Here is a 25,363-nt window from a genome sequence, read left to right as displayed (position 1 = left end):
TCTGCCTGTCTCAGGTGAGTCCTCGAATGCAAAGCTTGACCCTCACTGCCCCCGTCTGCCTCTCTCAGGTGAGCTCTAGAATGCAAAGCTTGACCCTCACTGCCCCCCGTCTGCCTCTCTCAGGTGAGACCTAGAATTCAAAGCTTGACCCTCACTGCCCCCCTCTGCCTCTCTCAGGTGAGACCTAGAATGCAAAGCTTGACCCTCACTGCGTCCCGTCTACCTCTCTCAGGTGAGACCTAGAATGCAAAGCTTGACCCTCACTGCCCTCGTCTGCCTCTCTCAGGTGAGACCTAGAATGCAAAGCTTGACCCTCACTGCCCCTGTCTGCCTCTCTCAGGTGAGCTCTAGAATGCAAAGCTTGACCCTCACTGCCCCCGTCTGCCTCTCTCAGGTGAGACCTAGAATGCAAAGTTTGACCCTCACTGCCCCCCTGAGCCTCTCTCAGGTGAGACCTAGAATGCAAAGCTTGACCCTCACTGCGTCCTGTCTACCTCTCTCAGGTGAGACCTAGAATGCAAAGCTTGACCCTCACTGCCCTCGTCTGCCTGTGGTAAATAAATAAATAATACCCTATTTTTGACTAGGCATATATCATAACAGATAGCTCAATAAATAAGAGTCAAGATTCGAGGTAGTAGGAGTTTCTGCAGGTTTATTACAGCATAGAGGACAGGGACAGGACAACCTGCATAGGAACAGAATGACAGGGCTAGAGTGGCCCGGCAGCTGCCGGGGCTGGGTCTGGGATGAGCGCGCTAACTTTCAATAACAATGCAGGAACATATATACATAGCGCGAACACATAGCATTACATTGCAGTAGGCGTAGCAGTGGGTGGAGCAGAAGGCGTGACGCGTAACAGTCGCGAAAGATAACAGTAAAAGTAGGTGTAACTGGGAGTATACATAGACATGTGATGCAAACGTAACAGAATATGTCATGAATGGGGCGGAAACATAGGAGGGGGCTACCTAAGGAGCCGGGACCTCTAACCTAATGGTGCGCGTAAACTGGCAATGACGTATCACTAGAAGAAGCTGGGGGCTATGAACTCTGTGCTAGGAGTAGAGACTAAAGTCTGGAGGGTCGGAGCGACATGTACCTAAACCCTATCTAGTATCTGATGTTTAGGGAACATGTTGATATAAACTAGAAGTCATGAGGGGAAAAGCTAACTGACTCTAAGACTGGAGCATGCATTTATTCTACATGTAGTGCGTGATGAGGAATATTAAATGACCATTAAATACAGTATTTCTCTAACGTGGAGACGAATGGGCTAGACAATGACGGAAACTATTGATGCAGTTCAGTAGCTTAGGAATGCAGAGAAGGAGGACTGAACTGATAACTGGAACTATAACATACTTTTGGCAGACTCAGAGGCAGAGCCAAGCTACACCGGGCACTGCGAGGCAGGAAGTAAGTGAAAGGTCGAGGATACAGGTGGGGGCTGGATCGCTCCTTAGCGAGGCTCAGGAGACAGGAGCTGAATCTAGGGTCCGGGCCCTGTTGAGGCCTAGAAACGGGGACTTTATAATGAAATAACGTGCACACTGGGAAACGTGGCAACGTAGCTGTACATAGGCCTGATATTCGTAGTATTCACGAGGACTGGGAAATGACATACCAGAGGTGGACACAACTGTAATTGCGTCTTGAATCGGACATGGGGAATAACATATGCATATTGGTCATGCACACATAACATATGATGGATGAGGCGTAGGGACACAGAACATGGCAAAATTTACTTTTCCACATTCCCTCCTTGTCACTACGTTTCCATCAGGAAACATCAATTTTCATGATACCATCTATCATTTCATACAGTACCATTTGCTCGTCTCGAATTGTCTTGGAACGAGATTTAGAACGGGGCTTGGGACTAGGAATACAAGAGGTAGCACACATGCTGCAAATCGCAGGGCCACATTGTATACAGAGGCAGCAGCTGAATATGATCGCTACTGCAATACCTAGAAAGGACAGGACTTTCCATCCCCATGCGGAAATTATATTCCAGAACCAACCGGACCATGTCCAGGTGCCTGGATCTTGGTGTAACAGATGGGCAATTTTATGGAGTCTGGTTATAGCTGAATAAACAGACGGCGCGTTATTTGGAATGAAAATGCAGCAACTAGATCCGATGACTCTACAGGCCCCGCCCCTATCGGCCAGTATGACGTCAAGGACGAGACGATTCTGTAAAACGACAAATCTCATAGCAGATTGCTCTTCAGTTAAGTTACCTAGAGCAGAGGCAGTCTCATTGACTACTGCTTCAAGGGTTCTGGTTAACCTACGAATTAGCTTACTATTCTGGACAGGTCCTACAAAGAAGAAGAAACCTTTATTGAAATCTGTATACTGTTCTAGAGCAGTTTCAGTATAATCGACAATCGGGGACTCCCTTCTATGTCTAATGTGTACTAGATGTGTGTTTCTGTGATAATCAGATGGTGCTAGGAAAACAGGTGGCAGTAGGAAGGCAATGTAACAGGTTCCCTCCCAATCGAGGGGCAGACGAACATATGCGGTCTGACCACAAACAAAATAAGAATGACGTGAGGCTTTGAAAATAGATTTCCCACTGTCACTATACTTGATAATAGTAGTACAATCACTATGTCCTACGTGTACAGAACCATAACTACGGACACATAATTCGCCTTTGACTGGTAGTACTGAAATAGCAGGTAAGTCTGGAGTGGTATCAGACTGAACATTCAGGACCATGAAATTCGACGAATAATTACCTAAATTATACACTTCATTTTCTAGATCTAAACCTGTTCTGTGGGGGAAACCTTGCTTGTCTGGGAAACATGTGCTGTTAAGAAAAGACATATCTGTTGAGGATGACGTTAACATGGACCATGCTCCACACGAACCATTATGTGAGAATGGATAAGGAAAGAGTGGCAGAACTCCCTTCGGTGTCTGGAAAGGGGGGAGTCGACCACACACCCAACAATTAGTGGCATTGCTGGTCTGGTGTGAATAATGTAACATACGGATAAATGAATTGTTACGCATAGCGAGGCGGTATGAATATTCGTGAGGAGGCAGATCACTAAACGTGTGCTCTACTGTAACATTAGCATGCTTATTTACATGAGAAACTGGAAAATACAGATAGAACGCATAGCTGGTGCAGGAAATCATAATGCTGATGAATAATATGAAACTTAGAAAAACGATACATTGACTTGAATTGCGACTGACTCTCTCACTATGGGGGTCTATTTTATACATGTCAGAAACAGTCTAACCGTTTCACCTAGGGGAGGACTTATACAATCAAACTGACTGACTTACTAGACCGGAGCTTTTCCTTATACTCCTGTTGCGGAGTTTTCTCTAACAAGGGAGGGGTTGTAATAATGTCTTTTGCGGGACAGTCCTTTAAAACAATGTCTTGGCAGTCTTTCAAATCCTGGGAATCCTTGGAAATGTTTTTAGAAACGGGTTTCAATCCTTTGAAAAGTTTTACATGAGAAAGATGGACCCACCCCTTCCTGCCTTCCAACTTGACGGCAGTACGGGTGGTCAAGAGGACCTGACGTGGCTCCTTCCAACGTGGTTCCAGCGGACTTGATCTGTCAAAATTTCTGATCATCACCAAGGAGCCTGGAACGATTTCATGCGGTGCCACCTCGGTATTGTCTGGAAATGCGGCGGCAACCTGTGAACGACATGAGTTGAGGGCAGACATCAAGGAAGCTAGGTAATCTGTCAGCATATTACAGGAAACATCAGTAATACTTCGGGGTCTAGGAGTACCCCACATGTTAGGGGGGCGGCCGAATACGACCTCATACGGGGACAGACCTGATCTAGAATGTGCGACCATACGCATATAAAACAAAGCGACTGGCAGAGCTACTAACCAGTCCACACCCTTGTCTTTACAAACTTTAGCAATACGGATTTTCAGAGTCTGATTATGTCTCTCGACTAGACCAGCTGCTTCAGGATGGCGTACACAATGGAACTTCCACTGGTACCCTAACAACAGGGAAACGTGCTTCATGAGTTCAGATGAGAATGGCTGACCGTTATCAGAATATACGACTCTAGGGAGTCCGTATCGAGGGAAGAATTCACGAACCAACTGCTTAGCAGTGGTCGCGGCTGTGTAATCCGGGACTGGATATGCTTATGTCCACCTGGACAAAGCGCACACAACTACAAGGACATACTTGAAACCTCGACATCGCTCCATCTGAATATAATCCATCTGGAGGACCTCAAAAGGGTGGTCAGGGGGCTGGAAACCACCTTGTTCCACCGGGACACTTTTACCTGGATTGAACTGGCAACATATCATACAGGTACGGACTTTCTGCTTAGCTGCAGCTCGTAAATGCTTGTTGAACCAAATGTTCTGGGTACTGTCTAGCATTGCTTTTTCTCCTAAATGTGCTGGACTATGTGCGGTATTGATAATGACTTGAACCATAGAGTCGGGGAGAAACCATGTGGCTCTACCCTTCGTTAACCATCCTTGATCTGTCTGGACCCCTCCTTGTTCAGACCATTTCTTGATTTCTTCGGGAGTAGCATGTAACTGGATATCTATGACATCTTGAGTAGGGTCCTTAACTGTCATACATGTAATCGGATCTGGAGTGTGTGTCATGTTAACTGGACTGTCTGGAGTCTGTGCTGTAAGCTTGGCTGTGCGATCTGCTAGATCGTTACCTTGAGAAATAATGTCAGTAACTTTCGTATGTGCTTTGCATTTCATGATAGCAATAGATGTCGGTAAGTGTATGGCATCTAACAGAGCTTGAATAAGGAAACCATGCTGAATCTTGGTTCCATGAGAAGTCATGAAACCTCTCTCCTGCCAGAGCACTCCGAAGTCGTGTACAACTCCGAATGCGTAACGTGAATCTGTGTAAACATTAACTTTCAGGTTCTTGGCATGTATACAGGCTTGTGTCAGAGCAACTAGCTCTGCTGCTTGAGCGGACAGAGTGTCAATACGGTGTGTCTCAATAACTTCAGTGTCAGTAGTCACTGCATACGCGGCGACTAAATCTCCTGTACTAGTTCTCATACATGAACCATCCACATAAAGTGTCAGGTCGGGATCTGGTAACGGAATATCTGTCAGATCTTGTCTTGGCTTTGTCGTAATGTTAACTACTTCCACACAGTCATGTGTGTCTGGATTTGAATTAACTGATGGTAACAGTGTAGCAGGATTCAGGACGTTGCAGCGTCTAATTTCTATGTGTGGCTGGAACAGTGTCAATTCGTAACCTGTTAAACGTGCAATTGTCAAGTGCTGAGTCTGTGTTCGGTTTAAAAGAACTTCTACGGAGTGTGGAACTTGTACTGTCAGGGAGTGTCCTAAAACTATGGAATCACTTTGTCTGATAGCTAGTGCTGTGGCTGCAACTGACTTGAGGCACGCAGGCAACGCCTGGGCGACTGGATCTAGTGTGCTAGAAAAATAAGCACAGGGCTTGTATTGTCCTGCTTGATCTTGTGTGAGAACAGATAATGCTGTACCTTCACGTTCAGTAACGAAAAGTGTAAAAGGCTTACTGTAGTTCGGTGTGGCTAGAACTGGAGCTTGACATAAAGCTTTCTTTAACTCGTTGAAACTAAGTGTATGATCAGACGTCCAAGGGAGGACAGTCGATACGGCTGCCTCCTGTGTCGTTAACTGTATCAGTGGCTTGGCTAGAAATGCATACTGTGGAATCCATTGTCTGCAGTAAGAAGTGAGGCCGATAAAGGCGCGTACCTCCTTCTGGGTTCTGGGCTGGGGAAGACTCGCTATCAACTGGATACGGTCGGGTGTCAACTGCCTACCCCTCTTGGACAGTAAGTGTCCTAAGTAGACCACTTGCTGGACACAGAATTGGAGCTTCGAAGGGGACACCTTGTGCCCCATCTCGGCTAGGAAATACAGAACTGTAAGGGATGCACGCTCGCAATCACGTTCAGAACGGGCTGTGATCAGTAGATCATCGACATACTGGAGCAGGGCAGTGTCAGTTGGCATGTGAATATTGTCTAGTTGTCTCTTGAGTGCTTGACTGTAAATACTAGGACTTTCTGTGAAACCTTGAGGAGCGCGTGTAAACATATAGCTCCTTCCATTTAAACAAAATCCGAAAAGAAACTGGCTGTCTGGATGAATGGGAACACTAAAAAATGCATTCTTGAGGTCAATGACAGTGAAGAACATGGCTTCGGAATCAATAGCAGTTAACAAGGAAGAGATATCTGGGACAACTGGGTACTGAGGAATAATACATTTGTTAAGCTCTCGTAAATCAATCACTAATCGATATACTGGGGGTGCATTTGGATCAGTACGTTTCATGACTGGAATGATCGGAGAATTGCATACATTGGAGTCAGTTTCTACAACTACTCCTTGAGCCATGAGCTCGTCAATAATTTTGGATAAGGCTGCTACAGCCTCAGGTGGCAGTCTGTACTGTCTGATTCGGGGTAACACTACACCTGGTTTGAGAGTCACACGATAGGGTGTGATTTGCATATAACCTACATCAGTTGGACCTTGCGCCCATAAATGCTGCGGAACTTTAGACAGTCTGGAATCAAAATCTCGTAATACATAGTGACCCTTAAAGTCACGTAGGAACAATCGTATTCCCTCTGGGGAACAGCAAATGACTGCACCTAATTCTTTCAATGTTTTAATGCCTAACAGATTTTCTGGACATGACTTAGTAAGTAACAGATCAGTAGTGCGGGACAATGGACCTACTTCTAGAGTGACTGGCTTTGAAATCTCATTAACTATTGGTTTTCCTGAAAATCCAAGGGAAACATTTCTTGAGCCTGAGAGCGGAGCCCCTGGAACTTCGGCATGACTAATTGTGGTCCTACTTGCCCCTGTATCGATCAAAAACTTTCTGTCTTTCCCTAATACTTGACTGTGAACATAGGGACCTTCTTGATCTACAGGTATCTCGATGAGAGGCAAGCCTACCTCCCTCTCTAGGCTGTTTCATGAATATGGCTGGTACTCTGGATACTCAGACTGTGCATACTGGTACATCTGCGATGTAACATGCTGTGTTGCAGCAATAGGCTGCGGTACTGTAACTGTCTGTGGTGCATTCTGTAGCTGAGGAATCTGTGAAACTTGTTCTTGTCTAGGCGGACGTGGTCTTTCTTTAGTCTTACCAGTAGCTATGTTATGTTTCAGAACTGCACACTCGTTTATAAAATGACCTGGCTGTTTACAATAATTGCAGTTCCCTTTAACGGGAGCTGCAGGATGACTGGCTTGATTCGGACCCCTCTTCTGGCTGTCTTGAGGAACAGATTGTGCAACTAGCACTTTCATTTTCGTGTCTTTCATACGTTTTCTTTCGTGTTCTTGCTCTTCCCTGATTCTATTCTGGTGATACTGGAGCATCTGGAGCATCTGGGACGGAGTATTTGCTTGCCAGGTGCTTTCGACTTTCAAAACTCGGTTTTTAATTTGTGGGCTTGAATTCTCGACTAATTTAGTAACAAAAAGGTGAGGGTATGACTCACTACTTGTCTTGAGACCACTATTAATACTGAAACATTTTTCAAATCTAGAATAAAAATCACTAATATCTTCATCTTGTTTCTGTTTACAGGCTGAGATTGCATCCCAGTCTTCTTTTCTCGTTGTCAATAATCTGGGTAAAACTTGAATCAATAATTCTGGTAATTCTTTACATTTATTTCCAAGACCGGTACCTGGTACTCGCGCCTTGTCTTCAGCTTCTAGAGCTGCCCAATCTATCTTTTTCTCTCCTACCTCCCATTCTTTTTCCTTTAGCTTTTCATACACCCCTGCGGGTAGCAGGACCTTTAACATTTTAATGATATCTGGGTAAGTGTATTCTCCCATACGGAGCATGTCTTTTAATTCTCTATGGAACCCTGCTGGATCTTTGTCATGACAGGGAATTAATTTCTTCATTTCAAGAAGTTCCATCTTTGTAATTGGAGTGTATACAAACACTCGTTGCATTTCGCCACCCGTTCCTCTAACTGGGTGGACTTCTCGTAACGGATTCTGTCTGTCTATGTAAAACGGCTTACTTTCTGGAGGTGAGACATGAACAAAATGCGGGTTCAGAAACGTTCTATATTTGTGACGTTGTTCTAGAATGACACTAATTAAATCGGTACCTAGACCTCTCCATCTATACTGGAGTAACTCGTTCAGGATATCATGTAACGGACCTGGATCAGAATGTTGACCCTCATACAGAGTAATGAGGTGCTGGATCATATACATACCCACCAGTCGCTGCTCGGCTGGGGGCAATTTCAGAAACATTTGTGCCACTATTTCGTCTGGAAAAGTGGTAGAATCAGTAATCCATCGGACTGCTGATCGGACTAGTTCTTGTTCATGCATATTACTTAACTCACTGTAACCGATTCGTGATTTCAGAATGTGATCGGTAGCTTGAAATACTTGTTCTAGAGAACCTTGTTCTGGTGCTGAATGATGGAGAGTAAACTTGGGTTCTAGGCGTAAATGGCGATCTGGAAACCTGGATTTTCCTACATACGCTATTCTGGCGGGATTCTCGTTCTCTTCCTCTTCAGGATCAGAGATACTTTCTTTCTCGCTTACTTGACGTTGTTCGTGTATCTTTATTATTTCTTTACGGATTTTCTTGTACATACTTTCCATAGCACCGACGGTCTTGTGCTTACCCTCGGCTATATTATCACTCCACCTTGTCAGGATTCTCATTTCGGCGGAATCTTTAGACGGGTAATCTTGTTCTCTTATTAGACAATTGATCAGGAACTTTAATATCATGAGCTGGATCTCGGCTTTCCTTTGAGACATGGCATCACTAATACTTTCTGGATCATCCCCTGTACGGATGAAACGATATATTCTGTCTAGATCTTCTTTCATATTCGGTAAGGTGACTAGGTACTCGGCCACATTTCTTACGCGCAATGAATATAAAACCATATTATTCTCGCCTGGGACTTTTTCATAACAGCATTCGGCAAGGGATTTCCTTATTTCTGCTACAGACTGATATCTGGGCGTCCGCTGTGACGCTTGTGCATGTAATTCGGCTAACGTTAAACGCTTGTGTGGCGGCGGGGTTTGAGGAGTACCTCCTCCTGCGGCCCCTAGACTGGAGTCGTCTACTGAGGCTCTACGTCCTGGCAGAGTGGGAAATGGAACTGTAGGCTGGACTTGCATGGCGGGCTGGACCGGGGGTACCGTAGCAGGTACTCCGGTGTCTGGAGGAGCGGGAAGTGCCTGATTTACAGGGACTGGCGGAGTGCGAACAGGATTCGCATATTCTGGGACTGTGTCGTCCAAATAGGACGAAATAAAAATATCAGCTGCGGTCGGTTTGTGACGTAGCTTGGTCGGAACTAACGGTGGCGGGAAATTACTGGATGCCTCTGGGGTCGCTTTTGGCAAGCCCTCAGCAAGAAGAGGATACATACCCTTAATAAGGGCATGCCTCTGTCTGTCTGACTGTTCGGCTTTGACTTGTTCACCTATCTCGATTAATTCTCTTTCTTGGGCTCGTTCTTGGGATTCTCTACTTAACTCTGACTTTCTGATTTCTTTCTCGGTCCTTCTATGAGCTTCTTTACGCCATAACTCGATGGCATCTTTCTGTGACTGTCTGGCTTTCTTTTTCCATAATGCTTCTTCTACTCGCATGATACATTCGGCATCCCATGTGCCCGATACGGGCCATCTATACTTTTCTTCTAACTGTTTGGTATACTCTACCCATAAATCTAAATACAATATGGCGCTTATGCCATGTTTCTGATACATAAAATGACCTGGACTGTCCCTAGGCGGAACAGGAACTGCTTCTTCTAATAAACCCTTTCTAGTTTTTAACTGACGTAACTTGGAAAATATAGGCATGACTGAACTGTAATCTAGACACAATACAATACACAATAAAAACACGAAATCACATCCCACTCATACCACAACATGAAAATACATGAAGAACATTATAAATAACAGTTCGAACAGAATATTACCTGGAATACTGAGAACAGAAATACAAGAATTTTTCGAGAACGGAACAGACTAGAATTACTGGATGCACTGCTGTAACAGTACGGAACATACCGGTCCCATAAAGGAACGCATCAAGACCCGTATCCACCTAGGTGAACACTTCGTTTGTGAGTCTGGGTACCACCAACCCACGGACCAGGAGTCAATTTAGACTGACCCTGTCTAGATACTACCCCAGCAATGGTACTCACCGGGCAGCACGGAACGGAAGGCCTCGGACTGGACTGGACTGCTACGACGACGGACTTCGGACTTCAGTTACGGATGGGCCTCCGGATACCTCGGACCTTGGACTCTCGGCTTGGGCTCTGGTCGGGACTCGCCGCGTTCCTCCACCGTCTCGTTTGGATGCTGGACCGCCTCCTCCGTCTCCTCCGTGGGCCTGAGGGATACTTGAAGCAGAAATATCTGCCGGTGCACGGTATGGTTCCGTCACGGCTGCAGAGGGTCAGGGGGTCGGCGTGGCTTCACCGACGCGTGGGGAAAGGGCAAGTCCCTATTCGGGCGCCATTATGTGGTAAATAAATAAATAATACCCTATTTTTGACTAGGCATATATCATAACAGATAGCTCAATAAATAAGAGTCAAGATTCGAGGTAGTAGGAGTTTCTGCAGGTTTATTACAGCATAGAGGACAGGGACAGGACAACCTGCATAGGAACAGAATGACAGGGCTAGAGTGGCCCGGCAGCTGCCGGGGCTGGGTCTGGGATGAGCGCGCTAACTTTCAATAACAATGCAGGAACATATATACATAGCGCGAACACATAGCATTACATTGCAGTAGGCGTAGCAGTGGGTGGAGCAGAAGGCGTGACGCGTAACAGTCGCGAAAGATAACAGTAAAAGTAGGTGTAACTGGGAGTATACATAGACATGTGATGCAAACGTAACAGAATATGTCATGAATGGGGCGGAAACATAGGAGGGGGCTACCTAAGGAGCCGGGACCTCTAACCTAATGGTGCGCGTAAACTGGCAATGACGTATCACTAGAAGAAGCTGGGGGCTATGAACTCTGTGCTAGGAGTAGAGACTAAAGTCTGGAGGGTCGGAGCGACATGTACCTAAACCCTATCTAGTATCTGATGTTTAGGGAACATGTTGATATAAACTAGAAGTCATGAGGGGAAAAGCTAACTGACTCTAAGACTGGAGCATGCATTTATTCTACATGTAGTGCGTGATGAGGAATATTAAATGACCATTAAATACAGTATTTCTCTAACGTGGAGACGAATGGGCTAGACAATGACGGAAACTATTGATGCAGTTCAGTAGCTTAGGAATGCAGAGAAGGAGGACTGAACTGATAACTGGAACTATAACATACTTTTGGCAGACTCAGAGGCAGAGCCAAGCTACACCGGGCACTGCGAGGCAGGAAGTAAGTGAAAGGTCGAGGATACAGGTGGGGGCTGGATCGCTCCTTAGCGAGGCTCAGGAGACAGGAGCTGAATCTAGGGTCCGGGCCCTGTTGAGGCCTAGAAACGGGGACTTTATAATGAAATAACGTGCACACTGGGAAACGTGGCAACGTAGCTGTACATAGGCCTGATATTCGTAGTATTCACGAGGACTGGGAAATGACATACCAGAGGTGGACACAACTGTAATTGCGTCTTGAATCGGACATGGGGAATAACATATGCATATTGGTCATGCACACATAACATATGATGGATGAGGCGTAGGGACACAGAACATGGCAAAATTTACTTTTCCACATGCCTCTCTCAGGTGAGACCTAGAATGCAAAGCTTGACCCTCACTGCCCCTGTCTGCCTATCTCAGATGAGACCTAGAATGCAAAGCTTGACCCTCACTGCCTCCCTCTGCCTCTCTCAGGTGAGACCTCGAATTCAAAGCTTGACCCTCACTGCGTCCCGTCTACCTCTCTCAGGTGAGACCTAGAATGCAAAGCTTGACCCTCACTGCCCCCGTCTGCCTCTCTCAGGTGAGCTCTAGAATGCAAAGCTTGACCATCACTGCCCCCCGTCTGCCTCTCTCAGGTGGGCTCTAGAATGCAAAGCTTGACCCTCACTGCCCCCCGTCTGCCTGTCTCAGGTGAGACCTCGAATGCAAAGCTTGACCCTCACTGCCCCCGTCTGCTTCTCTCAGGTGAGCTCTAGAATGCAAAGCTTGACCCTCACTGCCCCCGTCTGCCTCTCTCAGGTGAGACCTAGAATGCAAAGCTTGACCCTCACTGCCCCCCCTCTGCCTCTCCCAGGTGAGACATAGAATGCAAAGCTTGACCCTAACTGCCCTCTATATGCCTCTCTCAGGTGAGACCTAGAATGCAAAGCTTGACCCTCACTGCCCTCTGACTGCCTCTCTCAGGTGAGACCTAGAATGCAAAGCTTGACCCCTCACTGCCCTCTGACTGCCTCTCTCAGGTGAGACCTAGAATGCAAAGCTTGACCCTCACTGCCCCCCGTCTGCCTCTCTCCGGTGAGCTCTAGAATGCAAAGCTTGACCATCACTGCCCTCCGTCTGCCTCTCGCAGGTGAGCTCTAGAATGCAAAGCTTGACCCTCACTGCCCTCTATATGCCTCTCTCAGGTGAGACCTAGAATGCAAAGCTTGACCCTCACTGCCCTCTATATGCCTCTCTCAGGTGAGACCTAGAATGCAAAGCTTGACCCGCACTGCCCTGTCTGCCTCTCTCAGGTGAGACCTAGAATGCAAAGCTTGACCCTCACTGGCCTGTCTGCCTCTCTCAGGTGAGCTCTAGAATGCAAAGCTTGACCCTCACTGCCCCCGTCTGCCTCTCTCAGGTGGGCTCTAGAATGCAAAGCTTGACCCTCACTGCCCCCGTCTGCCTGTCTCAGGTGAGACCTCGAATGCAAAGCTTGACCCTCATTGCCCCCGTCTGCCTCTCTCAGGTGAGCTCTAGAATGCAAAGCTTGACCCTCACTGCCCCCGTCTGCCTCTCTCAGGTGAGACCTAGAATGCAAAGCTTGACCCTCACTGCCCCCCTCTGCCTCTCTCAGGTGAGACCATGAATGCAAAGCTTGACCCTCACTGCGTCCCGTCTACCTCTCTCAGGTGAGACCTAGAATGCAAAGCTTGACCCTCACTGCCCTCGTCTGCCTCTCTCAGGTGAGACCTAGAATGAAAAGCTTGACCCTCACTGCCCCTGTTTGCCTCTCTCTCAAGTGGGCTCTAGAATGCAAAGCTTGACCCTCACTGCCCCTGTCTGCCTCTCTCTCAGGTGGGCTCTAGAATGCAAAGCTTGACCCACACTGCCCCCTGTCTGCCTCTCTCAGGTGAGACCTAGAATGCAAAGCTTGACCCTCACTGCCCCCGTCTGCCTCTCTCAGGTGGGCTCTAGAATGCAAAGCTTGACCCTCGCTGCCCCCGTCTGCCTCTCTCAGGTGAGACCCAGAATGCAAAGCTTGACCCTCACTGCCCCGTCTGCCTCTCTCAGGTGAGACCTAGAATGCAAAGCTTGACCCTCACTGCCCCCGTCTGCCTCTCTCAGGTGAGCTCTAGAATGCAAAGCTTGACCCTCACTGCCCCCCGTCTGCCTCTCTCAGGTGGGCTCTAGAATGCAAAGCTTGACCCTCACTGCCCCCGTCTGCCTCTCCCAGGTGAGACCTAGAATGCAAAGCTTGATCCTCACTGCCCCCGTCTGCCTCTCTCAGGTGAGACCTAGAATGCAAAGCTTGACCCTTACTGCCCTCCGTCTGCCTCTCTCAGGTGAGACCTAGAATGCAAAGCTTGACCCTCACTGCCCTCTGTATGCCTCTCTCAGGTGAGCCCTAGAATGCAAAGCTTGACCCTCACTGCCCTCTGTATGCCTCTCTCAGGTGAGACCTAGAATGCAAAGCTTGACCCTCACTGCCCCGTCTGCCTCTCTCAGGTGAGACCTAGAATGCAAAGCTTGACCCTTACTGCCCTCCATCTGCCTCTCTCAGGTGAGACCTAGAATGCAAAGCTTGACCCTCACTGCCCCGTCTGCCTCTCTCAGGTGAGACCTAGAATGCAAAGCTTGACCCTCACTGCCCTCGGTCTGCCTCTCTCCAGGTGAGACCTAGAATGCAAAGCTTGACCCTCACTTTCCCCGTCTACCTCTCCCAGGTGAGACCTAGAATGCAAAGCTTGACCCTCACTGCCCTCGGTCTGCCTCTCTCAGGTGAGACCTAGAATGCAAAGCTTGACCCTCACTGCCCTCGTCTGCCTCTCTCAGGTGAGACCTAGAATGCAAAGCTTGACCCTCACTGCCCTCGTCTGCCTCTATCAGGTGAGACCTTGAATGCAAAGCTTGACCCTCACTGCCCTCGGTCTGCCTCTCTCAGGTGAACTCTTGAATGCAAAGCTTGACCCTCACTGCCCCCCCGTCTGCCTCTCTCAGGTGGGCTCTAGAATGCAAAGCTTGACCCTCATTGCCCCCGTCTGCCTGTCCCAGGTGAGACCTAGAATGCAAAGCTTGATCCTCACTGCCCCCGTCTGCCTCTCTCAGGTGAGACCTAGAATGCAAAGCTTGAACCTTACTGCCCTCCGTCTGCCTCTCTCAGGTGAGACCTAGAATGCAAAGCTTGACCCTCACTGTCCTCTTTATGCCTCTCTCAGGTGAGCCCTAGAATGCAAAGCTTGACCCTCACTGCCCTCTGTATGCCTCTCTCAGGTGAGACCTAGAATGCAAAGCTTGACCCTCACTGCACCCGTCTGCCTCTCTCAGGTGAGACCTAGAATGCAAAGCTTGACCCTTACTGCCCTCCGTCTGCCTCTCTCAGGTGAGACCTAGAATGCAAAGCTTGACCTTCACTGCCCCTGTCTGCCTCTCTCAGGTGAGACCTAGCATGCAAAGCTTGACCCTCACTGCCCTCGGTCTGCCTCTCTCAGGTGAGACCTAGAATGCAAAGTTTGACCCTCACTGCCCCCCTCAGCCTCTCTCAGGTGAGACCTAGAATGCAAAGCTTGACCCTCACTGCGTCCCGTCTACCTCTCTCAGGTGAGACCTAGAATGCAAAGCTTGACCCTCACTGCCCCCGTCTGCCTCTCTCAGGTGAGACCTAGAATGCAAAGCTTGACCCTCACTGCCCTCCATCTGCCTCTCTCAGGTGAGACCTAGAATGCAAAGCTTGACCCTCACTGCGTCCCATCTACCTCTCTCAGGTGAGACCTAGAATGCAAAGCTTGACCCTACCTGCCCCCGTCTGCCTCTCTCAGGTGAGACCTAGAATGCAAAGCTTGACCCTGACTGCCCTCCATCTGCCTCTCTCAGGTGAGACCTAGAATGCAAAGCTTGACCCTCACTGCCCCCCTCTGCCTCTCTCAGGTGAGACCTAGAATGCAAAGCTTGACCCTCACTGCCCCCCGTCTGCCTCTCTCAGGTGAGACCTAGAATGCAAAGCTTGACCCTCACTGCCCCCCTCTGCCTCTCTCAGGTGAGACCTAGAATGCAAAGCTTGACCCTCACTGCCCCCCGTCTGCCTCTCTCAGGTGAGACCTAGAATGCAAAGCTTGACCCTCACTGCCCCCCTCTGCCTCTCTCAGGTGAGACCTAGAATGCAAAGCTTGACCCTCACTGCCCTCCATCTGCCTCTCTCAGGTGAGACCTAGAATGCAAAGCTTGACCCTCACAGCCCCTTGTCTTCCTCTCTCCAGGTGATGGTAACCCGAGAGGATAAGGTTGTGACTGTCCAGAGAACAGATGGCACCTTCATCGTCGAGCACGCTGATGGCACCCGGATCACCACCTTCTACCAGGACCTGACCCTGGCCGTGCCAGGGGAGCGCGAGGAGACAGGTGAGGGGGGACGCTCCATCCTGGGGCCAGGGAGGGCTCTGAATTACCCAGTGTCAGTTCACACTGCCCTTTGACTGCTCAGGGCCTCTGTAAGGTGCTCTTGTGTCTCTGTCCCGGCTTTATTATACTTTTATGTAGTGCTTCCTACCACATCCTGCCATTTCTAAGCGCTTTAACAGGTGCTGATGCTACTCAGTTTAAATGGTGCTCATTTTAATAACCTCGGAAGGATGGGAGGCTGAGTAAAGTGCTAAGAGGCATCATTCTACTGAGTGCCATATAAATGTGGGAAAGCAGCCAATCAGCGTTATCAGGAATCAAACATGTGACCAGCACGTCACTGCACATTTCAGCAGCAGGCGTTTAACCCACAGAGCCATCCTGGGAGCAGGATCCAATGAAAGGACTGGTTTCATTTGTGTTGTAAGTGAAATGTATTCACTCCTCAGCACCATGCCTTCTTCTTCCTGGCTCAGATGCTCCCACTGTCTGCATCCTTAGGGCATGCTAGGTGCCCGCTTCCCCAGCAGCGGTTTCTCCACTCGGGCGACGAAGCTTCACCACCCCCAGCCCCGCTGCGAGCTCACCAAACGTCAAAACAAAATGATTTTACCATTAATCTTTAACTGCTGGCAGCCCGTGCTGAGTGTGATAGCAGGGCGGGCCTTGCTTCTGATTGACAGCGGGGAGGCTCAATGGTCGCTCCAGTTCAAAGTGCGCATGTCGGTTGGGTCTGCTGTGTTGACGGCCAGCTCGACATGCGCATTTTAAATCTCTCCAACCCGAGCTGTGTGGAGAGCAGTGTGTGTGTGCTGAGCCAGCCCGCTCCAGCCAATCCTGGCCCTTCTCTCATGCTGGTTAATATCATGAACAGCACAAGGGCAGCGGCTGGATTGGTTAGCGTGGTTGGCTCAGGGTCCCTGCACTCGGACTGACTGGAGGACGCGCAGCCAGTGGGTAAGTCAACATTTCATTTTTAATAATTAAGCAATATAAACAGTAAAATAATTCACGGACATGCTTTACATGAATGTTTTTAAGTTAAAAACAGTTAACTTTAAAACATTACGGTAGCAGATGTCAGCTTTTTGGTTATTGTTTATATTGCATGTGTTATATTTTATTTTGCATTCTCCGAGCCAGCGTGGTGTTGTGACACCTTTTTTGACGCACTGACGGGCACTGTGAGAAACTCGCTGTGCCTTCAGCCTCAACTCCAGAGCTCTCAGTCATGGCCCATCATAAACACTGAGTAAGGACCCAGGACTGAGGGCTTTGACACTGAGCCTGAAGGCATGGCTGCTTTCTCACAATGCCGGTTTGCTTGCCCAACCACTTCCAAATGTCGCCAGTCGCCGCTGTCCCGGTCACAGGGCAGGTCTAAGACTTCCCTCATGACATAGGACAGGCCTTACCTTCTGCACATATGCTGCTTTAGTGTAAGGGGATGCCCGAAAATCAAACATTAGCCTATCACACACACAGAACTGGGCACTCAGGACAGGGGAACATGGCTGTGCATCAAGCAGCGGACATTCCTGTCCCAACAGCGTCGTTTGTGGTGGTATCCAGCGTCACGCCTCTCTTCCACATTACAGGCATCAGTGTAAAATGACGATGACCCCAGGCTCATGAAGGTACTGCTGGAGACCTCCCTGCCAAGGCCTCAAACTCAACTTCATGTTATTCAGGTGATCTTTGGGTCTCGTCCTTGGCTCAGGGACAAGCCTTCATGCGCGACTCTGCCACCATATTCGATTTAAAGAAGCTCGTTTACCAAACAAGGATGGATTCTGTCTCATTCTCTTCGCCTTCTTGCATCTTCTAGAGGGACCGGTCCCTCGAGAACAATATCTTGGCGATAGCTTCCCATCGAGAGCGTGAGTGGACTCTGGAGATGAATCGGATGAGCACATGTGTGGAAGACTATATGAGTTAATGTCGTTGAACGATGGTAGCATGAAGCGGCCAGGTTCACTTTTGACAGGTTGAAAGCTTGTTTCTGTCCTCAGTCCTGTGGCGTGCGAGGAGCTGAAGCCTCTTGGAGACTCTGGCTGCATTACTCTGGAGAAAGACAATATTAGTGCCTTCAACACACAAGCACCTTTGGAAAACATCTGCAGGGCAGGGACTTGGGCCTCTCCACATGCTTCTCGCAAGCACTACTCAGAGGACTTCTTATGCAGAAAAGACACAGCTCTCAGGCACAACATTCTGTGCATTTTATTTGCTAGAAGGCTGGTTGGACGCGTGACGCAAGGGTTGGGGATGGGGAGAAGCAGGAGTGGGAGTACATAGCTTGCGATTTCGGTACTCTTAGTCCTTTATTTTCCCCATTTAAAGCGTCCACTCAACCCTCCCTTTGTATGATATGCTGGGCTTCAACTGTGCATGATGACAAACTCAGATAGAAACTGTGACGAAAGATGACCACAAGTAAACACACGCTGAGTGTGACGCTCACACAAAGGAAGCTGAACAGGAACATAAAAAGAGGCAAATAATGTTTAGAGAAACTGTCCAGTCTTGCTTGCGACGTGATCTATTTCCGAGCACCTGTCATGAAGCAGTAGAATGAAGACTGAAGGCCTTATTTAGAATTCGTGGATGTCTTTTCCACCTTAACTATAACGCATAGAGGTTGTATGCTCCATACATAGAGCAGACAGAACATCCCCCTAATTTGTGTTGAATGCCACACCTCTCCCAAGCTCTCAATAATGCCCTAACATTGCAGAAATCTGATACAGACTTCTAGATGCAGATTCCTTACCTTTGAATTTCACTGGTGTTGGACTTGGCCCTCTTGGCAGGGTCATCCCTGAACTTTTTGCCTTCCTCCAATATTCTCTCTGACCTGTTTTTTGTTGGTTTAATGACTCTGGCACTTTACCACTGCTGACCAGTGCTAACGTGCATATGCTCTCCCTGTGCAAAATGTATATATGATTGGTTTCCATGATTGGCTCATTGGATTTACTGTCAGTCCCCAGTAAAGTGCACCAGGAGTGCCAGGGCTTGTGAATGCCAATACTGCTAGTGGGCCTGCAGCGCTGGTTGCGCCACCCACAGAAGCAGCCTTTTAAAATGTGTCTAGGTCTGCCACTGCAGAACCTGCATGCAGTCTGGTACTGTCATGCTGGCTGGGCAAGTGCACACACTTGCCAGTCTCAAAACCTTACCTTTGCTTCATATTAGTCACCCCTATGGTAGGCCCAAGGGCAGGGTGCATTGTAAGTTTAAGGTAGGACAAGCCTAATGTGTGTGGCATGTCCTAATAGTGAATTACAGCCAAATTCGTTTTTCACTATAGTAAGGCTACCTGTTCTCTTAGGCCAAGATGGGCTGCTGGAATTATTACACCCTATAATCCCAGCAGGCTCAGGGAACATGGTAGAAAATAAAGTTTAGTATGCCTGAACTCAGAATAATAAAATACTTCTTTTAGTAAAGTTTATTTTAATATCCTGTGTTTGCAAATGCTACTTTTAGAAAGCTAGCATTTGCTTGCCTAACCATTTCAGTCCGCCTCTGCTAGGATGTGTATCTGACTGTCTGGGTTGTGTGAGTGACAGGGCTGGGGGATGACGGGTGGTGAATGCAAGGATTACACCTTGGTGGGAGGTGGGAGTGCCCCTGGACTCTGAATAGGGCTGTGGTCTGCCACCACAATGCTGGCTCCACCTCCTGGGGAGCGACTGATGACTCAGCCCGACTCCTGGCCCAGGAAGAGGGAAGCCTGTCAACAAAGTACTCCTGGCTGCCCCTGTCCACACAATGCTGGCTCCACCTCCTGCGGAGCGTCTGATGTCCCTGCCCCTCACACTGAAAGGAAAAGCCAGGAACAGCACAACAGAGTGCTTCAAAACTGAATTAGGCTATGCAAAGGCCCGCCTGACCTGAAAGAACAAAAGAAACTGAGTATAAGTATAGGAGCCCTGCTCGCCAAGAAACTAGATCCGGTTTCCCACAACGAACCTCTGCCCAACTAGAAGGAGAAGAAGAAGCTGGAAGGACTGGCCTGCGGTCTGCCTTGCTGAGGAAGGAGAGGAGAAGACTTATTGAAAAGACTTTGCTGACTTGTGCTTGAAACTTTCTCCAAGGGCTTGACTGAGCTTGCCCCCTGATCTCAACCCCAGGACTAGTGGGTTCTCTGTGCCTTGGCTCATCTGCGATTGAGCCGTGTGTTTCCTCCCGCCGGAGGCAAGACTGCACCCCCCTCACCCCCTCCTAGAATTGTGTCACTTGGGAGCGTGCTTGCCCTTTCACCCGTTGAGAGCCTCGCTCTGCCTGAGCCGCTCTCTGCCCCTCGGGTCCGGCCGCCCGCTCCTCTGCCACTGTTCGCTACTGGAAGACTTGGAGTGTTCATCTGACCCCTCCCGCCGGAATCCTGGTCTCCCTGAGCGCACATCCATAGCCTGGACGGCTGCCCGTGCGCTGTGATCATCGCACCCGGCCGCCCTGCTGTGCCCTCTGACCTTAGGAAGAGGCCGCGCCGCATATCCAAAGGACTCGCCACCTCTACCGCCCGTATTGGAGGTCTCCGTGCCGCGCCCCGCCATCTGGAAGCCGCCTGCTGCCTTCACCGACCCCAAGGTACGCCCCGTGACCAAAGCGCACCAACCCGTCTGCCTGCCTGGTAGACCGAGCCAAGCGAGGACGTCGCACCCCCACACGAACCAGCACACCTCGGGCTCGGGGCCCGCAACGTTTTATTTCCCCGTTCTCCTTGTGCGCCTCTGCCGTGCCCAGTACGCTCCCCGCTGTCCGCCGCCTCACTGACAGCCTACGACGCGTACCCTGCCCGGATGTCTCTTCCCTCGCCTCCGAGTGCGAGCCGCACCAGAGCCGGGCGACTCGTACCTGCCTTGGGATCAGCCGCGTCATACGCGGCGCACCGCTAGAAGCGTGGGAGTCAGCAGGACTCTGCTTCTTGGCCCATACGACGCGCAGGAGAGCGCTACGAGTCGCAAAGCCAGCCCGACCCGAATCCCAGTGCCGGGAAGTGTGCGCAACGAACTAATCAAACTATTCTTAAGTGAAAGAGACTAAAAGGAAGCAACTTACAACCTAAAAGAGAACTGGCCATTATTTTACAAACCTGTGACTTAGATAAAAAGTTATATTGGTCTTGTGATAAAATCTTGCCTGCAGAGATATATTTTTATATAAAGAAGAAGTATTTTTACATAACCACAGCCTGGTGTCCATTTGTGGGGGGATTGATATATTTACTGTGTGTGTGATTACAAACGCTTAACCCAATAACGCCTGAAGAATAGCCTTGGCTGCTCACGCCACGCACCTAGAGGGTGAGCAAGGGTAATTCTAAGGGGTCATCCTTCGCCCTGACTTAGAGGTGAGGGACCCTGCTTGTCACAAGTGAATACTTGCACCAACCAGAGACCCCAAATTCTAACAACAGGCCTCAGGCTGGATCCTGAAACGTTTGCTGAGCAATACCCCTTGCATGCGGCGTGGGGTGGCTCCATTTAGCTCCGTGTGACGTCGTCAACAGCGTTGGTTTTGACATCACTGTGCCTATATACGCAAAATCCAGGTGTAGTTCTTTGCAATGTCGATTGAACCCAGGAGTGCTATGTTGTTGCCCGAGCAATTTGAAGATCTGCTAGGCTCGGGAGAGGAATGGGCGGGGTCTATGGACCCTCTGGAACATCAGGATGTCTCTGTCGAGAACTTGGACGGGTATGGAGAATATGCGGAGGCCAGTGGGCTGGCACTTCCCAGATACTGGCATGCTTTCTCTGCCAACAGCCACTACGGAGGAGGGGGCTTACGATGCCATGGTGGTAAAGAGGGCAACCGAGGTCCTTGTACTAGAGCTGCCCTCAGTGCCGGTCAGGACTAATTTCCTGACTGAGGTGTTTCAACCGGGTGCTTCCACCTCTGAACCCCTTTTGCCCTTTAATGAGGCACTTGCGGATGTCCTTCTATGCACGTGGTCCAAGCCTAGCACAGGGGCTCCTGAGAATAGGACGATGTCTCGCCGCCATTGCCCGGCTCTGCGCGACCCAAGGTTCCTCAGCCAACACCCCACCTCAGGGAGTTTGGTGGTGCAGGCCTCTACATTCCTGGGCACGTTCCCTGCTGCCACTCCGGATAGGGAATCCACAAGACTGTTCTCATTTGGGAAGAAGTTGTTCTCTTCCTCCAGCCTTGCATTGGGGTCGGTGAATAATGCATGCTTATTGGGCCGTTTCTCCCATTCCCTTTGGGAGACGTATGTGCAAGTGCTGCCACAAGTCCAGGAGGAGGCCCGGGCTGTGCTCTCCCAGGCAGTCAAGGATGGGAGAGATGCAGCAAAACTCACCATATGGTGTGACCTAGATACGACCGATTCGCTGGCCAGATTGTTTCCACTAACTGTGGCCTTAAGACGCCATGCCTGGTTTAGGACAACTGGCTTCTCAGGCGATGTCTGGTCCAATCTGAAGGACATGACCTTTGATGGAACCCGTCTTTTTAGGGAAAAGGCAGACTCGGCCCTGGTCATGTTCAAGAATTCTTGATCTACGGCTAGATCCTTGGACCTCTCCTCCATTCCCCGTGGCCAGTCTTCCTTTTGCCCCTTTTGAGGCAACAAAAGGGGTTTCCAGCCATATCAGCCCTATCCTAGCCATCGCACCGCACAGACTACCCAAGCCCTGTGAGGACGCTGTGCATTCAATCTCAGAATGGAGGCCAGAAGTCGTCAGCCACACTGCACCCGGCAGCGGCAGCCGCAGCCTCCCAGCACTCCTAGGCTGACGCCGCAGGACCACACTATTCCAGTTGGTGGGAGAATTCATCATCATTTCCCCCACTGGAGATCCATCACATCGGACAAGTGGGTCTTGCAGATGATCCAGGTGTGCTATTCCATGCCTATCCTCTCTTTCTTTTCTTCCTCTCATACTGCCAAATCAGGAACAGCTGATGGAGGATCACTTAAAGTTACTCCAAAAGGAAGTTACAGCTCTTTTGGCCAAAGGAGCTATAGAAAAGGTCCCAGTTTCAGAATTAGGCAGAGGCTGTTATTCCCGCTACTTTCTGATTCCAAAGAAGAACAAAGGGCTCTGGCCTATTTTAGATCTTTGGACCGTCAATCTCTTTCTCAAGAAGAAGTTCAAAATGCTCACTCTAGCTCAGGTCTTGTCTGCCATAGACCAAGAAGACTGGACATTAACGTTGGACCTGCAGGTTGCGTATTTTCACATTCCCATCCTGCCAGGCCACAGGTCTTACCTGCGGTTCAAGGTAGGCCACAAGTACTTCCAGTCTAACGTGCTCCCCTTTGGCCTTACCAGTGCCCCTTGGGTGTTCACCAAGGTGATGGCGGTGGTCGCAGCTCATCTGCGCAGGTTAAGGGTGTCAGCCTTCTCCTAACTTGACGACTGGCTGTTGAAGGCGTCCTCGCCCCAGGCTGTCGCCTCCCACCTTCAGACTACAATGGACCTCCTGCATTCGCTGGGGTTCTCTATAAACATGCAGTAGTCACACGTGACTCCTTCTAAGATGCTCCTTTTCATAGGAGCTGTTCTCAACGCAGTTTCAGGCCTATCCTCACGAACAGCAAGTCCAGGATATTCAGGTTATGATTCTGATGTTTTAGCCTCTCTCCTGGATTTCAGTGAGACTGACTCTGAGGCTTTTGGACCTCATGACCTTCTGCATCCTGTTCATAAAACATGCCAGGTGGCATGTGCGGGCTCTGTAGTAGGACCCGAATGGGCACAGCATCGAGGGAATCTCACAGACGTGGTCCAGATCTCGGAAGGAACTGTGAGAAATCTGCAGTGGTGGCTGACGAACCGTGATTGGGTCATTGGCAGACCCCTCTCCCTTCCCCAACCAGAATTCACAGTTGTGACAGATGCATCACTTCTGGGAAGGGGCGGCCATCTGGGAGAGGTGGAGGTCAGGGGATGCTGGTCTCCGGCAGAGACTGAGCTCCACATAAATTTGTTGGAGCTCCGGGCGATTTGTTTGGCATTGAAGGCATTTCTTCCCTCTCTCATGGGGAAGCTGGTGCAAGTGTTCACGGACAACACCACCGCCAACACTCAAGGTGCGGTGTGGTCGTAGACTCTTTGTCAAGAGGCCCTGCATCTCTGGACTTGGCTGGAACAGCAGGGCACAACCCTGGGAGTTCAACACCTGGCATGGTCTCTGAACGCAGGGGCGGACAAACTTACCTGTCGATGCCTAGCAGATCATGAATGGTCGGAGGTGCCGCGGGTCTCTTTCAGCAGTGGGGAGAGCCTTGGTTAGATATGTTCACCTCCGAAGAAAACGCGCAGTGTCAGCAGCACTGCGTGCTTGAGTTTTCAAGGCAGCTATCGCTCTGCAACGCTTTTCGTCGCAAGTGGAGCTCAGGCCTGCTGTATGCTTTTCCGCCTATACCATTCCTGCCCAGGGTTCTGAAGGAGATCAGGAGCAACAGGCCTAAGTCATTCTTGTGGCTCCGGACTGGGCAAGAAGAGTCTGATAACAAGTGCTTCTGAGAATGAGCATCAATCCTCCGAACAGGCTTTCCTTTGAGGAGGATCTTCTGTTGCAGCAGCAGGGGAGGGTTCTCAACCCGAAACTGTCAACTCTGCACCTCCATGCGTGGAGATTGAGCAGAGGCAGTTGATGGCTTTTGACCTTCCTCCAAAGTATATAATGTTATTGTGGGAGGGATGGGCAGGAATAGAAACTTGGATGCTTGATTGGCTTATCAATGGCTGTATTTTATTAAAGGTATTGGTGAAAAGTATATCCTCTGTGCATAGTCTTGGTACTAGACCACTGTCCCTTGGTTCGTCTCCTCCGTGGTTTTGACAGAGGATGTTCAGTATGTCCGTTGGCCCCCAGGAAGCTCAAGGAAAGTACACTGTACTACTCGGATTTTAGGGTATTGAGCGTTTCTCCAGAGACCTTCACCACACTCAGTGTATGTGAAGTATGGTCAGGAAATGTCAGAGAGAATACTCATTACACCGTCTCCTTAGATTAGAGCGGATACTTCTCTCTCTTGACCCTTTAGACCACAAGGAATTTCGTGTCACAGGGAGCGGAGGTGATAAAGCAGAAATTTTTTAGGGGGGGGGGACGAAATGGGATGGTGCCAAAAAAAAAACACACAACTGCTCCTTAGAATAGTGCCAAAGCTGCTTTAGTGGCCCATACCTTCTCGCCCGTCCACCCCACTCCCTCGAACTCCCACCCGATTCCTTTCTCTTTGAGCCCTAAGCTTGTGTGCGGTGTCACTCACCGTCCAGGCCATAACGCTCCTGAGTTACGGTGGAGTTCACGTCCTCCCTGGAGGAATCCACCACTCCTCACACCACTCCTCGTCTTCCGCGACTCCTTCCGTGGTTCTCCCGGACTCCTCGCCTCATCCTCGCGTCTTCTCCGGCTTGGTATCCTCGGCTCCTCGCGACTCCTCTCTCTTCCGCGTTCCACAACGTTACCACGTTCTTCTTCCTGTTCCGCCTTTTCTTCTTGCTGCGCCTGGCCTGATTGGTTGTTGTCGTCTGGCATGCCT

The 25,363-nt window shown here is 49.5% G+C and overlaps 1 protein-coding gene across 5 annotated transcripts in view; it reads left to right on the top strand.

The window, feature by feature from the left end:
* SPAG17 (sperm associated antigen 17) overlaps nucleotides 1–25,363 on the top strand; it is a 1,244,773-nt gene that overhangs the window by 965,855 nt on the left and 253,555 nt on the right. For all 5 annotated transcript variants that reach the window (XM_078656351.1, XM_078656349.1, XM_078656348.1 and 2 more), the window contains one exon: nucleotides 15,693–15,834. In XM_078656351.1, the coding sequence (XP_078512477.1) occupies nucleotides 15,693–15,834 (142 nt within the window). The remainder of the gene's footprint in view (nucleotides 1–15,692; nucleotides 15,835–25,363) is intronic.

This window comes from Lissotriton helveticus, chromosome 8, assembly GCF_964261635.1.
Source record: "Lissotriton helveticus chromosome 8, aLisHel1.1, whole genome shotgun sequence".
NCBI lineage: Eukaryota > Metazoa > Chordata > Amphibia > Caudata > Salamandridae > Lissotriton > Lissotriton helveticus.
The sequence above is the reverse complement of the archived record's forward strand: the minus strand, read 5'-3'. Positions and strand labels throughout refer to the sequence as shown.